Consider the following 17766-nt stretch of genomic DNA (forward strand, 5'->3'; position numbering starts at 1 on the left):
GACAATTTTCTACAATTATGGCATTCATAAACAGTTAGATTTTATAGATACCAGCCACAGTCTTCTACAATTTGGTCTTTCATATCAGTGTATACATCATCAATACCAAAAGACAGTTTTGCATCACCCTAACTAAACTTAAAAAAGAAATAAACATGAGCTTCACCATATCATTCATAGCCTGTCTCATGACCGGACAACAACCAAAATTGACACAGCACACAAACTAGACCTACTTGATGCAAAACAATTTAAAGGGTATGTAATTGACATGCAGTGCAACTGACACATCTTCAGTCACATATGATTCCTTGAGTCTTCTTAACTGGTATCAGACTTGTCCAGAGCTGCAACCAAATGTATGATCAGTACAAAACAAATGATAACCAGAAAACTGAACACAAAAAGAATAATAGAGCGATCAGAAATTACTGTTGTAATTCAGCAGCTTCTCGATGAGGTCAACATGGGTCATAAGCATGCGCCTACAACAATATCGAACTAGACCCAAAGCATCCAATGCATCTCTGTAATCCATCATTATATCAATATTATTATACTGATATTAAAAGTAACATCTGTCAAGAGGTAGACACTAAAAAGCCAGCAGCAATCAATTATGGCCCCGTTTGGAAGAGCTTATTTGATAGCATAAGCTCTTATGTAAGTGTTTGGGAGAGCTTATGCAAACAGCTTACGACCTACCATAAGCTGTTTTGAGCTTATTTTCATAAGTTGTTCAAGATAACTTATGAAAAAGAGCTTATGCTTATATATAGCTTGTTTTCAATTTATTTCGATAAAATTTTTAAAATAGCTTGTGAATAAGCGTTTAATTAAGCTGTGTTTCGAGACGGACCTATATCCATACACAACAGTACCTAACATCCCTTAAAAGATGATCACATTTTGAAAAGTTATGCCAAATGCAAACAAATCCTTAGTCTCTTATCAAATATAAATTGGAAAAACTAACACATAAATTGGAAAAGAAAGGGGTTGGGGTACTCACCCTTCACTGTAATCAGACTGCAGAAGATCCAGATAGGGATCCCATTTGTTTCCGATGACCTAAACAGGAGAAAAAGGAAACAATTGAGTGTAAAATTAACGAAAAACCCTAAACCCTAAAACCGTTAAAAAGGGGAAAAGTGTTGAAGTTTTGATAATGAGATGCAGTGAAAGAATGAAGAAATAGAGTAATGGCGGAAGTGAAGACCTTTCCACAGGTGAAACAACGGACGGGGATGATCATCTTCCTCAGCAGATTGTTGCCTCCGCTGCGTTCTCTTCTTCGCCGCTCACAACAGGAGAGAATTTGACTCTTCTTTGACTTTTATGTAGGAAGTGAGGTAAAAGAGAGAATGAATATATATAAGGTCGAAAATATGATTTTGATTTATGGAATAGAATCTAAATAACAAATTTGTTTTGGACAATTGTAATTAGATAATAAATTATTTGGTGTAAAAATAAATAAATATTTTAAAATAATCATTTTTATATATAAGCTTAAAAGTTAAAGCATCTAGGTTTTTATGGGGTTCTTACGAAAAGATTCATACTGCATTAAGAAATAATTTGAAGAATATCCGAGAAAATACAAGATTGGATGCACGCATATAGAGACACATTCTAAACCGTGTTATCATGATTAAGGGAAAACTTGACCAAAGTGTGAGACACATTATTAGCTCCCCTGTAAACACGAGTGAAATAAAAGAAGAAAATTGAGTTGTCAAGTTCTTGACCTCATGCATTATCAAACCCTTGTAAGATAAGGTGTGATATATGCGTGCCAACTATGTCTTCCAAGGTGTTCCGTTTGATCTCAGGTTCATGGTGCCTATGGCGATGAAGACAAAACTCGACTACGCTCACATTTTGCGTGTGCTTCAGGAACCGGTGGCGGGTGGTACCAGACACTACGAGGTGGTCCAAATTGGTTGGGTGCCGCCGTTAGAGTCTTGGTTCAAATGCAACACTGATGGTTCTGTTCGTGGTGCAGCTAGCTCGGCGGGTTGTGGGGGAGTTTGTCGTGATTTGTTGGGCAACTGGATCTTTGGGTTCTGCCGCAATATGGGTTCCTCCAACGTTCTATGGGTAGAGCTTTGTGCTATGTTTACCATGATTATGTTGACCTGGGACCGAGGTTTGCGCAGGATTGTGGTGGAGAGCGACTCTCAAGTTGCAGTGAATTTGGTGAATGAGGGGTGTGCTGTTATTCATCCGTATGTGTCCCTCGTTAACTAAATTCGTGTTTGTTCGGCAAGGGCTTGGGATGTAGTTTGTGTTCATGTCCGGCGTGAGGCGAATCAAGTTGCTGATTGTCTTGCTAGTGCTTCTCATGTGCTGGGTCTGGGGCTGCATTGCTATGAGTCTCCACCCCCTAGTTGTTTGAATTTCTTGTTATTTAATTGAATTAGAATCACTTTCCATCGCTCTATTTCAGTGTAGTTTCTTTCTGTTTTTGGGTCTAGCCCTCCTTGTAAAAAAAAAAATATGTGCCATGAAATTATGTGTCTATATTTTATATATATATATATATTAAATATCTTAACTCTTATCAATTCATTTGAGATGATGATGATCTAATCCGTTTAAAATGGATTAAGATTCTCTTAAGAGTGTCTTGTTATACCCTAATTTAATTATTTGACAACACGACGAAACGTTGTATGAAAGGAAAGAGACTGTTCAGAGTCCAGTTCAGCCAAATGATTGCGTGACGGTTGAAGCAAGTAACACCAAAACTCAACGAACAAATTGAAAAGTTTTCAATTTCAATTTTCAATCCCATAATCTGAGCAGGGTTGGAAGAAAATGGCATCGGAACCTGGTCAAACCCCCAATCCATCTTGGTTCACGCCCAAAAGGTGCTTCATCTCTTCCTCTTCAAGCTAATTCAACAAACCCTAGTTTTCCATTCCCCTTTCTTTCTATGTGTGTGATTGATTTCAATTTTCAGGCTTCTTTTGATATTCTGTGTGATTAACACGATCAACTATGTGGATCGAGGAGCTATAGCCAGCAACGGTGTCAATGGAGCACTTCCAACTTGCACTGACGACTCTGGTGTTTGTACTGCCGGTAGTGGAATTCAGTATGCTCTTTCTCTCTTAACCTTTCTATTTCGAAGCTCCTTTGTTTTGTTACCGTCTTCATCTTATGGTTGCATGGTTTTTTTAGGGGGGATTTTAACTTGAACAATTTTCAAGATGGGGTCCTGTCATCTGCATTTATGGTTGGACTTCTAATTGCGTCTCCAATTTTCGCTTCTCTGGCCAAAAGGTGAGCAGCTTCATGTTGCTCCTGACTGTTTTCATATTTATGCATTAGCCATGATATAAAATGTCCTAAGTTGTTTTTACTTGATATGATGTAGAGGCTAGTATTTGTAGGTTTACATGTTTGCTGAGGGATCTGTAATTAAGTTGCATAGGTCATTAAACAGCCAAAATGAAAATACCAGAAGATCCTCGATATCCAGGGGTTGTTTTAATGACTTAATATGTGGTGAAATTCTTGAGTCTCTTGGTTGAGTTCTATAAAACAATTTGAATATTAGCTATGGTTAAGTATTCCGCATTCGGAAAACATTGCAAGACTTTCTCTTACAGCCTTACAGGTAGGATTTGAGGGGGAGAGATTAATCATCCCAAAAACTTAAGTTGTTAGGTCACTATAGGCCTAAGATGTCATGATTGCATGGATCAATATCCATTGTCACATGGAGGAACCGATAATCCCAAAAGCTTGAGGTGTTAGGGCCAGGCTAAGAGTAGATTTTATCTCTGGGAATAAGGCAAGAAAGAAAAAAATCACCAAAGTTCTTGCTGCTAAAGAGTTAAGGTCTACACTTTGGTTACTTGCCTGCTCTTTTGAAATTCATATCACTGCATAACGTGCCTGTATATGGACAACATGGTTCAGTTCCTCCTGGTCGATGTACAGCACCATAAACATTTCGGTTTCTTCTTATTCCCAGTTTGTTTATTCATTAATGTAATGATAGAGGTGTGAAAACTCTAGGAGCAACTGTTCCAGTGCTTAAACAATTATTTCTACTTATACTAAATAAATTAACATTATTTGTACTTCTATGGTTAATATAATCTTAAGGATATAGAAAGGATGACGCTCTTTGGTTTCATATTGCTCCTATGCTGATTTCACATAACCTGCCAATCATATAGAGCTGGTGTTAGTTTGATCAAATGGGATCCAATATTCTTCATCTTGGAAATTTGGAGTTTGGACATTGAAGGGAAATGAATAGCATCAGCTTTAAGACATAACATCTTATTGCATAGCGATCTTAGAGAATCACATAAATGGACAATGACAATTTGAACCTTACATTCATCAGAAAGGCTTAGGCATCTTAGAGTGGGATTAAATATTTGTAGCGTCCTTATTTCTAGTTATTTGAATGGTGATCTAATCCATTATCATGTTTTCAGTCACAGTCCGTTTCGGCTTATTGGTGTTGGGTTGTCCGTTTGGACATTTGCAGTAGCTGGATGTGGAATTTCGTTTGATTTTTGGTCTATTACAATATGCCGAATGTAAGGGTTATTTCAGTGCTTTCAATTTTTCAAGGCCTTAATACTTCACCATTTTCTCATTCTATATTTTAAGTCAAGACTGATGTGTTACTCAGGTTAGTTGGTGTGGGTGAGGCTTCCTTCATAAGTCTTGCAGCACCATTCATAGATGACAATGCCCCTGTTGCACAGGTTTGATTTATTTCTCCATTCCTCTTCAGTATTAGCTGAGATTGATTCTCCATGAATGTAGAGTTGCAGCTTTATATTGTCTTTATTGATGACAGAAAACAGCATGGCTTGCTACATTTTACATGTGTATACCAGCTGGAACAGCTCTGGGCTATGTTTATGGTGGAGTTGTAAGATTATTTACTTGTATAATCTAGTTTCATTAAGATGTTTTTTTTCTTGATTCTTTTGTTTGATGATGTGAACTAATGCATTTGATTATACCCATTAATCATGTGTAATTTTCTTGACAAATACATAAAAGTTCAGTCTCAAGAATTGTTGGAACTTCTATTTGTGTTGGTTGAGTTTTTAAGATATCCCCCCAAAAAAGGAAATTTAATCAAAAGAGATAAAAACACCAATGAAACAAAGATACTGTTCTTCATGAATTAAGATTGGTGGTGCTTCTATTGTCTCTGGTGGTGTGCGACCTTGGAAGGCTTCTCAGGCTCGACAGAGTAGTATTGACATGGCAGGGGGTGTACTTGCAAAAGACACTTTGATGCTCAAGCCAGTGAGATTCCAAAGAGAGAATCTCGAAGTCTAAGAAGAACTCAAAGTTTGCATAATGAATAATGCATAAATAAACAACTAAACTTATTTATAGGCTCGGTGTCCGTCGTATTTGTGTAATTGTGCCTGGAAGTCTTTAGGAAGCCTTGAGGAAGGTTTTCTTGGATGTCAAACAACCACTTAATCCCAAAAGCTTAAGCTGTTGGGTAAGGGCCATATGAATGGTTTTATATTATATTCTAACACGCCCCCTCACGCAAGAGCCCTTTGGGCTTGAAGCGTGGATAAATGCACAGGCCCACCTACCATGTGCGTAATTAAATTCCACTTTTTACTTAGAAAGTGAGGGAAGCAAGGATCGAACTCTAGACCTCTCGGTCATAGAGGCTCTGATACCATGTCAAACAACCACTTAATCCCAAAAGCTTAAGCTGTTGGGTAAGGGCCATATGAATGGTTTTATATTATATTCTAACAATGGTCACCTTTGAGTAACCTTGCGATTTATCATTAAGTGTGTCGGAACGATCCGCTCGTCCAAGGCTGGGACGAGATGTTCCTTAACTAAGTCATCCCGTCCGCCACTATGGTACTCAATTAGCTCTGCAGAACTGTTAATGTAAATTAGCCATGCTCTGAAATTAATAATGCAAAAGGAAAATTTAGGAAACTGTTGTCAGAAGAAATGTTTTACCGTTATATAGGCTCCTTGCAAGCGTATTGCTCACGATAAGATAATTTATAATCTGCATGATCAATGGTACCATGTATTGAACATTGCTCAGTGTTAAAATGAGTCAAATTCAAATTTTCAAATATTGTATAGGTTGGAAGCCAATTTCACTGGCGTGCTGCATTCTGGGGTGAGGCAATTTTGATGCTTCCTTTTCCCATTTTGGGTTTTGTAATGAAGCCTTTGCAGTTGAAAGGTAGCCATTTTTTGCTGTTTGATTTGATGCAAAATGCCCTTAATTTTTCCAATCCTTATCATAAAAATGATCTATTTGATTTTTAACTATAGGTTTTGCTCCACTGGAATCCAAGAAGACGATATCGTCTATTGAAACAAATGTTTCAGAACATGGAGGTATTTCCGAATCTTTTTTCTACTACTTTGGTGAACTGTTTTTTATATTTTGTTAGGTATCTTTTAGTAAATTATTGGCTTAATTGCACTTTTCGTCCCTGATCTATACCCCTTGTGCAATTTTGGCCCCCTTTATTTAAACGAGCAATTTTGGTACACTAAAAATTAGATGTGACAATTGGGTCCTTCCGTTAATTTTCCGTCTAAATTGGCATATGTGGCATTCATTAATGATGTGTCACTGACACTACTGCCACTAGGATTCAAAATAAGCCTCCACGTAATTAAAAGAAAGGTGGAATATTTTTTATGAAAGAAAGGTGGAAATTAAAAAAAAAAGGAAATTACAATCGGCAGTTCTTCAACCCTCCTTCATCTCTCGACATCACCACCACCCCTTCTTCTCTTCTTCTTCTTCTTCTTCCTCCAGCGCACCACCTCCACTCAATCATCTCATCGCCACACTCTCTTCTTCTTCTTCCCACTCATCACTCCCTTTTCAACCCCACCGAAAACACTTCCCCACCAACCCAACATCCAAATCTGCCATGGAAGGAGATGAATCAGAACCATCCATATTTTCATTCATCAGCATCGATCCCTCCTTCCCACCTTCACCTTATTCTTCTTTCAACCCACATAGAAACCTTAAATTTCCAAAACCCATAATATTTCCAGAAACCCAAAATTGCAACTCTTTCCAGAAACCCCAAACCCCAAATCGTCCCAAACACCACAATCCATCTCCGTCGCCGCTGGAATTCGTGATTTCTACTATCTGCGACACCTTCAACTGGGTTTTCTCAAGGTTGAAGTTTGGTTCTTTGATCTACCTTCATCAAGATTGAAGCTTGGTTCTTTTATCTACTTTCTCAACTGGGTTTCCTCTACTGCCTTCCTCCCTTATCAAAACCCTCAAACACAAGCCTTTTACATTTATGAATCGATCCAAAAAATTGGCATATTGTTATCTTTATCATTCGATTTCTATCAAAAAATTGTAGTTTTAGTGTTCTAGAAGTGGTGTTTTTCTTGTTTAATCAACCCAGACTGTGTTGGATCTGTGATTTTTGATGGATGCAGCTGGGTTTAATGATGCAGGTTGGGTTTTGATGGATAGGGAATGGGAGGGATTCGTTTTTCTATTTATGTGTTTTGCTTGTTGATTTATGGGTAGTAACCAATGGTTATGAAGAAGAACAAGAAGTGGGGTTTCAAAGAGAATGGTGGTGGTGGTAAGATGATGGGGATGGTGGGGATGGAAATGATGAAGATGACCATGAGGAACAGGTGAGAGTAGGGATTAGCTGATGAAGATGACGATGAAATAGATGAAAAGTTTGTTTTTTTTTTAATTTTTCCTTTGTGGTGCAAATAGCAATTCCACATCACTTAATATGTCCAGGTCAGCTAACAGCGTTAGTAATTTGATGAAGAATTGACGGGAAGGACTCAATTGCCACAAATTAATCTTTAGTGTACCAAAATTGCTCCTTTTAAACAAATGGGACCAAAATTGCACAAAGGATATAGATCAGGGACGAAAAGTGCAATTAAGCCTAAATTATTATGGAGGAAAGGAATTTAGCTTTCAATATTATTTCCATAGTATCACCAAGCTTGAAAGAAAATTCAAAGGCATGGCAAATTCCTAAGAGAGAAATCTTAAAAAATAGCATTAGTACTACTGAAGAGAAAAGCTGTATTATGTAGATTGGGATGAAAAATTTGCGGTAAATTCCCGACAATGCATTGATTTTATAAGAATTATCTTTTGAATTTCATGTCGCCTTTTAATACTTTTTGTCCTTTTCAAGGAAGAAGCCATGTGTGGTAGGCAATCATTCAAATTAGGATATTTGTCTGTCATATTTTTAGTATTTAGAACTTTTTCTTGCTTTGCATCAGAGCTTTGTTTTTCTTTTGTATAGTATAGAATGATCACCTTCTTGTGGTACTAAATAATTTCTATGCTCAAAGTTAGAGGTTTTCCTTATAGATGATGGCGTGCTTGCTCAAGATCAAGCCTTTATCAGAGGAACCAGGTGAGTGGCTCTGTCACCTTTGATATCCCTGAATTTTGAAGTCCTTATCATTTTGCTATTTGGTTTTTCAGTTTTGTATATGTTTCCTGTTTCTGATACCAAGCAGAAGAGAACCCTAAAACAAAGCAAATACTTTTTATGATGTCCAAAAATGAGGTAAAGGAAAATAGTTTGAGACCATAAAGGGGGAACAGTTAATATCCTAAAATGGGAATGCTTTAAATTTAATAATGTCAGAGTTTGCAATGCCAATAACATAATCTTAGAATTTTGAAACAGAGTATGATGTAGGTACATTTATAAATTTAAAACATTTGACGCCAAGCAGTTATAGTGCTATTACAGGTCGATAACCTTGTCAAAACCCAGGGTGGACTGATAATGATAGTACACAAAAACAGTCAGAGAGACACAAACACATGCCTACTCAGTGACGTCCTGGAAAGGGGATTCCCACACTTCATGTCATGTTTTCTTTTCCTAAAATCCAATGCTCTGTACTTAATAAAATTTAAGAGAGAATCACAAATATTTGTCCTTACATATGAATCACAGATGCCCCCAGTTTCACCCCTTCCTACTTTTAGGGAACTTTTTTTAAAAAAAATTGTTTTCATATATTGTAGTTAACAATCAGTTTTACAAACACATGATTTGAGATTCCTTGATGATTAATTGATTATGGTCATAATAGATTGGCGAATTTGTTTGCTTCTCCTGAGTCCTGATCCATGAGAATGATGAAAACATTACTTTCCTCCTTTTTGATGCTTAACTTACAATTATCAGGTCAACATCCAAATTGAGGAATCAGTTCACCAGATTCTCAAAAGATATGCAGGAGCTTTTGTATGACCAAGTGTATATTATAAATGTTCTAGGTACTTGTTTCTTTTCCCATCTAGGTATCTACAGATATTATTTTTCTCTCATTTGTTTCCGAGCTTTGCTATATTGACCGAAACGAATCGCACAAACTGGTGTTAAATAAGAGAAACCCATGACTATTCGTAACGGTTGTGCTTAATTAATGAAAGGCACATACACATCATATGTTTCATCTCTTAGAACTTGACGCTGATATATACAAAATGGAACATTATTGTGATAACTACATCAGCTGTTATGCCTGATAAGTTGAATATTTTTTTCGATTTGACTTTTGAGAATTTGATAATTATATTGTCAATTGTAAACTAAGTTATATATCTCCTTACTGAAGAATTTATTCATTGCCAGGGTATATATCGTACAATTTTGTCATTGGAGCTTACTCATACTGGGGGCCAAAGGCAGGATACAGTATTTACCATATGGTATTCTGAACTTTGCCTTCAATGATTTGACTACTTCTGCTTCATATTATATTGAGAAATTACTTCGCAAATTCCTTATCTAAATGGTTTTATTGAAGATTTTGTTTCTGGTAGTCTCCAATGGAGTTGATTTATTTATGTAATCAACCGAACCTAATGGGATAAGGCTTAATTTTTGTTGTTCCTTATTTATTCATATTATTTGTGTGTTACCTTAACTTCATTGCAAGTCTAGTATTGGCCTTGGGCCTCTAGACATTTATGGCAATGCATTTTTTTGACAGTTTTTTTTTTTGACAGAGTAATCCTGATTTGTTATTTGGAGGTATTACAATTGTTTGTGGGATTTTGGGGACATTAGGTGGAGGCTTGATTCTTGACAGGATGACTTCAACAATATCTAACGCTTTCAAGGTAAACTTAGTTGTTTTCCACTTACATATCTTGTGAAGAGAGTGAAATGACTAATGAATAGCCTATTGACTAGGGTAAGTAACACTTGTAAAGATGGTGGATTTCTTGAATTTGGAAGATCCCTTGACCTAGGTGTAAGAAATACAGCTTCACCTATAATAGTAGTATAGACAGACCCCATTCGGATATGGGCTAAAGAGCACTTATTAGAGCTTACCTACTAGAAAAAGCACTGAATAAGTTATAATAAGTGCTCTTTGGTCTGAATTCAAACATGCTCATAGTCGAAAATGTATGGTTATTAGTTACAGGGACACTAACTAAATCTAGGCAGAGGGTTCTTTAATACATAATTTCCTGAATTCATCAGCATTTATAACATTTTTTAATCTTGTACAAGTTCACTAGTACATTTATTTGCTTTTTTATTTTCATTATTCATTATCCCAGTCTTCTTTATCTTAAATATATCTTATGTTATATTATAATTACCTTCGAGTTCCTTTGTCTTGAAGTTTCCTCTGTTCCATTTTTGTTTAGGCTCTACATTTTATGGTATTTTTATGGGATGTTAATTCATTTCTTCTCTGGCTTGCCTTGTTACGATTGCAGCTTCTTTCTGGAGCAACACTTCTAGGCGCAATATTCTGCTTGGTTGCTTTCCTTTTCAAGAACTTGTCTGGGTTCATAGTCTTCTTCTCTATCGGTGAACTGCTGATTTTCGCCACTCAAGTAATTTTATGAATCACTCAGTGGATTATTATTTTTTATCCTTAAAGTGTTCACTTCACCTGCTTTTTATTTATATAACAATTGTTTTCTATTCGTTATGTACTGGATTAGCTGTTGTATAATAGTTGCATCCTATTATTTTTGTGTATTATATTCTTATTTTATTAATATTGTCTCTTAATTTGTTGGAGTTATTTGTGTAATATTTGGTTGATGAGATAATATTATTTTTGCAGGCTCCTGTAAATTATGTTTCTCTCCGTTGTGTAAAACCAAGTTTGAGGCCGCTTTCTATGGCAATCTCTACTGTTTCAATCCATATCTTTGGTGATGTGCCTTCTGCACCACTCGTGGGGGTCCTACAGGTTATTCTAAGATTTTCCTTATAGACATACTTGAATTTTATTAGATGATGATTTACACCTAAAGTGTTAGTGCTCTAGTGAAGTTCATCTTACCCACTATGTCCTTTCTAAGCATGATGGGTATGATATGTAAATGTAATCAAGTATAAGTTTTGCTTTTAATTTTGATATTTGTATTATCAAGTACAATAAAGTTGTAGGATACATATGAGACCTAGTTTTTATTCTTGCAATAATTTTCTTCCTAATTGTCTAGTTAGATCAAGGGTTTCAGTTCTTACTTTGTTAGAAGAGAAGTAATTGTCCCCTTGAATGCTATTGCAAAGATGTTTGAACAATTTGTGGTGCTTATGAAAAAGATCTCATAATATTTAGGTGCATACCAAAGTAATTTAGATAATTTTTAATTATCTCTTAGGATTGATTTTCATATTTCATGATATGTTTCTTATTTAATTACTTAGGAGTCTAGTAATTATCATGATTAGTTTCTTATTTAATTAAGATTAGGAGTCTAGTATTAGTTATGAAAGAAGGCTAGTGCTGGGTCTTTTGTATCAAAATCAAAATCACAATTTAATTTTTTTTTCCGTCTCTCCTGCCTTATCTAAAATGTAAACCTATAACCTGAGCATGGTATAAAGTAGTATCATGTCCTGTCTGTATTTGACTGCTGAGTTTCCTGAAGTTTGGAACTCTGTTATATTATATCATTTGTATGACTCTTTTCTTCTCATCCTTTCTGAAGTTTTAGCTCTTGTTGTGTATAATTGCTTGTTAGGAAATCTCCTGTCAATCAAGTATACAAGCAAGAATAAAACTTCTCCAAATCTTCAAGAACAATATTTAGAACTTTAAAGAAGAAGAAAATTTAGTGTACCCAGAAAAATAAATAAATTGAAATTGAAAGTAAGGCTTGTGTGCATTACAGCCATGGATAATTCATATAATCATATATATTCTAAGTGGCTAGAACAAACTGATTTCTGTTTTGCATGATGTGGCCATTGTCAAGATTTACTGCCTTGACATTCTTCACATATTCAGCCTTTTGCCTCTATCTATTAGAGTGTAAATTTAAGCATTTTTCTAACACCAAACAACTTGGTTTTCTTGTGCAGGATCGTATTAATGACTGGAGGAAATCAGCACTTTGTCTAACATCCGTTTTTTTTCTTGCCGCCGGAATATGGTTCATAGGTAAGTGGCTTGCAGCTTTACTAGTAATTTCTTGTCATAACTCTACTAGATATATGCTTTGAGTTGGAACAGTTTTGGATTAATAGATTTTTAAGGATGTGCCTGTAGAACTCATTATGAAGAAAATGTCAATATTCGTGCATGTGTTTTCAAATACTTCTGCACGTTTATTTGTCTATTTATCTTTTGTACCTGAAAATAATACAATAATTATCAGTAGTAGAATGCAAAAGAATGTCAACTAGAATAGTTTGTCCTCTAGACTCTCAAGAACCAGTTTAGCTAGTCATCATCCCTTTCCTTTTGGCATTAGGGGGAACTATAATTCATTAATGATAAGAAATACCAATCCTGGCTACTCTGTGAATTGTTAGTTGACCACACCACACTTCAACGATTTACTGATTTAGCAATAGTATCAGGAAAAATCCTGCTACTAATTGTTGGAAGGAGTTATACTGTTGAAAATTGACATATGATTGAACTATAGTTAATTAATCGTAATAATTCTACAGGGATCTTTTTGAGAACTGTTGATCTATCTACTGAAGATGATGAGGACCAATCTGCCACAAGTTTAAGAGGGAAAATGAAGCCATTGCTTGAAGGGAACAGTGATGCTTCCAGTCAGGCCTAATTTCTCATGCACTATGCTTACCATTTGTACATGACACAAGTGTAAATTATCTTTAGTCTCCTGATTGTTCCTTCAAGGAGGGAAAATCAGTAGTATCTATACTACAATCAGTCATATGGAAGGAAAATGGTGGATGGTGGAATGTGGGACTAGACTCTTTAAATTGTAAAAAGGGATGTAGGATAACCTGTATGTATATGTTTGGAGGAGTCTGACTAGATTCTCATCTCGCACGAGTTTGGAAAAAGAGAATTGTTTAGGGTTTGGATAGAAATATAGAACGAACTTGGCTGGCAAACACAACACTTCTCGTCGATAAGAAGCACACGCAGATAAATACATCAATGATTCAATGCTTTTTGACACGAAATTATTATTATTATTTTATATAGTATGTTTCGTTTCAGTAACAACTATCAATTTTTAAAGACACGAAAAATAATAAGTGATACGAAGATGTTGCTCACTGAAAAGTAGACGAAATAATGGACTGGTTTAGCATTCCTAGTGTCTTACATTTCAGTAGTTTATAGATGTATTCTTTTTTTAATTAAAATGTATCTCTACATGCGACAACCATCCTAATCCCTAGGTTGAGTATGAGTAGGTAAGCTTCTCTCAATGAATTTATTTTCATACATTGCTCAACAATTAAATCTTAACTACTTAAGAAAGCTATCTACCAATTTGTGCTGAGATTTGTTGTGTATAACTCTCACCTCCGTTTGCTGCGATTTGGGATTTGTTGGCAGCTTATAGATGAATTTTTTATTGTGATAAAGATAGTAAAACGTAGATAAAACACTTCTAGATTAGGGACATGCTGGGGATAAGACTCACTCTTAGGATGTATTTTGTGTATTGATTCTTACATTTCATATCGAAAATTTTCATAATATATACTCTCAATTCTTTATTAACGGGGTAGAAAGAAAAAAACACGTATTAAGATTTTTTTATTTTACCCTTTAAAATGAATTTTATTTCTCTTCATTTATTGTTCTCATAATAGCATTACTTGAAAAAACATCAATCAATTTTCTTGAACACACTTTTTATTGACAAACAAAATTTTCCCTAAGTTTTTTTTTTTTTATAAGCCATTAGAAATTAAAAATGGAGGTGAGACATTCTTGAACACACTTTTCATGAACAATCTCCTTGGCATTTGGAGTGAAAGTGGTACCAAGTCGAATGTTACTTCCATGGTTGGTGGAATGCACGTAATAATAATAATGATGATGTTGTTGTCCAGTGTTGACCCACTATAAGGTTTAAGTAACTCATTCGCTGAGAGAGTCGCTTTCTGAAAAATCCTCTGTCGTCATTTCAATCTCCTCGCTCTGCATTTTACTCCTTCCTTCCGATCCTCACCTAACACAACACCCTCTTCTCTTCAATCAAGACCAACTCTGCAGCAGGCACCATCATCCCCTGTTCCTCTTCCAGAGCCACCTGAAGCACGGTAACATTCTAATTCCACTTTTGTTCAAATTCTCATTCTTTCTGCATGTAATCAATGTTTTGTAGCCTCAAATGTTTGATTCAAGAAATTGCATGTTTGTTTGTTTTAATCCAATTTTTAGCTTGACAATCACTAATTTGATTGTGCTGTCGATCACTGTCAGAATTTATATGAATTGATAAGTGTAAATCTCTGTATTCGGAGTAAACTTTGGCCTTAATACCTGCAACATTTCCCTTCCTTTCCTCCCATTCTGTCCTTGCCAAACATTGTGTTACTGTTTAGAGAAGTTGTTGAGATTTACTCCTGGGCTCATTTAAAGGAATGAAGAACAAAATAATGTAGAAAAGTTTTGACTTAGTTAGAAAACATTTTTAATCATCTCTATCATGCTCTTGTCAGGCTTGTAAAGCTAGTGTTACAGAACTCAATCTTTCTCTTCTTTAAGCTGCTTAATGCTAAACAGATATTTGATCAGCAATAAGAAAGTTTTTAATCTCTTAGTCTGTACCTCTTCTCGAAGTATGCATAGATGGGAGATATATCAAACCCTCAATATGACCCATAATCACAAGACTAGTTTAGTCCATTTAGTTATGTCTATTGCATAAGGATAGTTTCTTTGGTTTGTAATAGTTCTTTATACTACAGTAGCAAGGAACTAGTCTTTTATCTTTGAATTTTTTTTGGGACTTAATCTGTATTCTTATTTCTTTTATTAATTGCTCCCTCTTAGAAGTGTTTTTCATACCAAGAAAGGATACGAAGCAAAGCAAAGGACTTGGTTTGTTATTACTTTTTTGAGTTTTATCTTTTATTTGTTCATGTATGCTTTGAGTGTATTTGGAGTCAGAAATATAGTATGCTCCGGTAGTGAAATTACTGAGGAAAATTCCAATAAGCTTTCCTCTTGGCTTATATTTTTACCCTGCAAAAACCCATATGACTTGTACTTCCAATACATTCTGTTGTGATTTAACAAACTTCATAAGAAACAAAGACAACAAGGGATTGTGTTTTTGGAACAGTAAGATTCCTGTTTTCTATGATGCAAAGATAAAGCTCCAACCCTTGATATTTAGTGTTTTCTCCCATATTGTTTAAATGATCTGTTTTCTCAAGGATATATAGTTATTTTTTATGATAGTTTTACTTCATGTTTAAATTACTTTGTCTTAATTGGAATGTGATTTTTTAGATGGGAGATGTGGCTAAGGACCTTACAGCTGGGACTTTTGGAGGGGCAGCACAATTGATAGTTGGACACCCATTTGACACAATCAAGGTCAAGCTCCAAAGCCAGCCTACACCAATCCCAGGCCAGCTTCCCAGATATTCTGGTGCAATTGATGCTGTCAAGCAGACACTAGCAGCTGAGGGCCCAAGGGGTTTATACAAAGGTATGGGTGCTCCACTTGCTACAGTAGCCGCCTTAAACGCTGTCCTGTTTACGGTTAGGGGGCAAATGGAGGCATTGTTCAGGTCCCATCCCGGTGCTTCCCTCACAGTACATCAGCAGGTTTTCTGTGGTGCTGGAGCTGGACTTGCTGTTTCCTTTCTAGTTTGCCCCACTGAACTGATCAAATGCAGGTTTCACTGCTGGTGTTTTAATTGTCACGGTTTAGTCACATTTTCTTTACATTCACTTTATCAACTTCTGTTGATTTTGACCTCGTTGAAAAAAAAAAAATCTAACAACTATTAAGGTTGTGTTAGGCCTGCCACAGCCAACATAAAACTGGTTGTATGTTTAATATGATCATTTGACCCATATGGGCTGTGGCCATGAAATTAGATAACCATCAGAACAAGTTGAATGAACTGAGTTGCAGATTAACTTCTCCTGAATTTACTTTTGACATTAATGTTTAAACAGAAGTAGTACTGGAAATATTTCTGACTAACTGTTTTGTTTCATGATGAATATCAGGTTGCAAGCACAGAGTACACTCGCTGGTTCTGGAACAGCTGCAGTGGCAGTGAAATATGGAGGGCCCATGGATGTGGCCAGGCATGTTCTGAGGTCAGAAGGGGGTGCAAGAGGTCTTTTCAAGGGTTTGGTTCCCACTATGGCGCGTGAAGTGCCTGGGAATGCTGCAATGTTTGGTGCATATGAAGCATCGAAGCAGTTACTGGCTGGAGGCCCTGATACCTCTGGACTAGGTAGAGGTTCTCTCATAGTTGCTGGAGGCTTGGCTGGAGCTTCCTTCTGGTTTTTTGTCTACCCAACTGATGTTGTAAAGAGTGTGATTCAAGTAGATGACTACAAATATCCAAAGTTTTCTGGTTCCATTGATGCTTTTAGAAGGATTCTAGCCTCTGAGGGGATCAAAGGCCTTTATAAAGGTTTTGGTCCTGCAATGTTCCGAAGTGTTCCCGCAAATGCAGCATGCTTCTTGGCTTACGAAATGACAAGATCAGCTCTGGGATGATTGTGATGATTCTTTCATCAGCAAGCTGGTATCATTGAGTGCCAATGTTTATTTTTTGCTTTTTTTTACACTCCCCACAAGATTTTTATTTGATGTATTGCAATATGGCCACAGAGGCTTGTCTCTTATTGCTTGGAATCATTACTTCAGCAAGCAACTTCTGATTTCAAATTTGTGTATTCACCTCATACTATGACACTGGGATTTTTCTTCACTAGATTTTTCCCAAGGTGTTTTCCTAGTAGGTTTTAATGAGACATCTTAAAAGTTTAGCTTTCATGGGGCTTTTTAAGTGTATTTTGAGATGTAATTCTCTATGTTGTATTTAGCTTTCTCTAATATCTCTGTATTGAGTTAAAGTACCCTTATACTTCTTTTCAATATATTTCTTAGCTTATAAAAAAAAACCACCAAGACCATATTCCCTTGGGCCCAATACCAAAGCAACGAACTTACATGAACATGAAGGACCGGTTCCAAACCACTTCAACTTCACTAGTTGAAGGCTTAATGGCAAACCTCGACAACACATTAATGGCAAACCTCGACAACACATTAATGGGGACCTTTAAACTCCCAATAACCGATTGCCATCACCGGACAACTAATGGTGGTGGTTGTCGTTACTCTACAAGACACGATCACAGGCCCTCGCCCGACATCCTAAAGGACAAGTAAAAGGCCTATAAGAGAAACCTCGAAATAGGGGAGTACCAACTGAACTCTAACACTATACATTGCCCTAAGCTTAGACGCCCTTGAGCTTTGGACCCTCGGTT

General features: G+C 36.2%; 3 protein-coding genes across 4 annotated transcripts; 2 read left to right on the top strand and 1 right to left on the bottom strand.

The window, feature by feature from the left end:
* Positions 1 to 23: 23 nt before the first annotated feature.
* LOC130740127 (DNA-directed RNA polymerases I, II, and III subunit RPABC5) lies at positions 24 to 1364 on the bottom strand. Its single transcript, XM_057592635.1, has 4 exons — positions 1220 to 1364; positions 1013 to 1071; positions 433 to 527; positions 24 to 347 (listed from the first exon to the last, which is right to left on the bottom strand). Exons 1-4 carry the CDS (start codon positions 1253 to 1255, stop codon positions 322 to 324), a joined length of 216 nt encoding a protein of 71 aa, XP_057448618.1. The 5' UTR covers positions 1256 to 1364; the 3' UTR covers positions 24 to 321.
* Positions 1365 to 2633: 1269 nt separating this feature from the next.
* On the top strand, positions 2634 to 13460 carry LOC130740128 (probable sphingolipid transporter spinster homolog 2). 2 transcript variants are annotated; one of them, XM_057592636.1, is made up of 16 exons: positions 2634 to 2876; positions 2969 to 3103; positions 3190 to 3291; positions 4464 to 4568; positions 4664 to 4739; positions 4835 to 4909; positions 6121 to 6223; positions 6316 to 6381; positions 8366 to 8426; positions 9216 to 9307; positions 9666 to 9742; positions 10043 to 10156; positions 10769 to 10888; positions 11125 to 11253; positions 12375 to 12453; positions 12969 to 13460. In XM_057592636.1, exons 1-16 carry the CDS (start codon positions 2824 to 2826, stop codon positions 13088 to 13090), a joined length of 1509 nt encoding a protein of 502 aa, XP_057448619.1. In that variant the 5' UTR covers positions 2634 to 2823; the 3' UTR covers positions 13091 to 13460. The 2 variants fall into 2 exon arrangements, with proteins under 2 accessions (XP_057448619.1, XP_057448620.1); XM_057592637.1 differs by having other exon boundaries at positions 8381 to 8426.
* Positions 13461 to 14250: 790 nt separating this feature from the next.
* Positions 14251 to 17266, top strand: LOC130740129 (mitochondrial carnitine/acylcarnitine carrier-like protein). Its single transcript, XM_057592638.1, has 3 exons — positions 14251 to 14555; positions 15754 to 16145; positions 16486 to 17266. Exons 2-3 carry the CDS (start codon positions 15754 to 15756, stop codon positions 16985 to 16987), a joined length of 894 nt encoding a protein of 297 aa, XP_057448621.1. The 5' UTR covers positions 14251 to 14555; the 3' UTR covers positions 16988 to 17266.
* Positions 17267 to 17766: the final 500 nt, after the last annotated feature.

Source organism: Lotus japonicus, chromosome 2, assembly GCF_012489685.1.
Source record: "Lotus japonicus ecotype B-129 chromosome 2, LjGifu_v1.2".
Lineage (NCBI taxonomy): Eukaryota > Viridiplantae > Streptophyta > Magnoliopsida > Fabales > Fabaceae > Lotus > Lotus japonicus.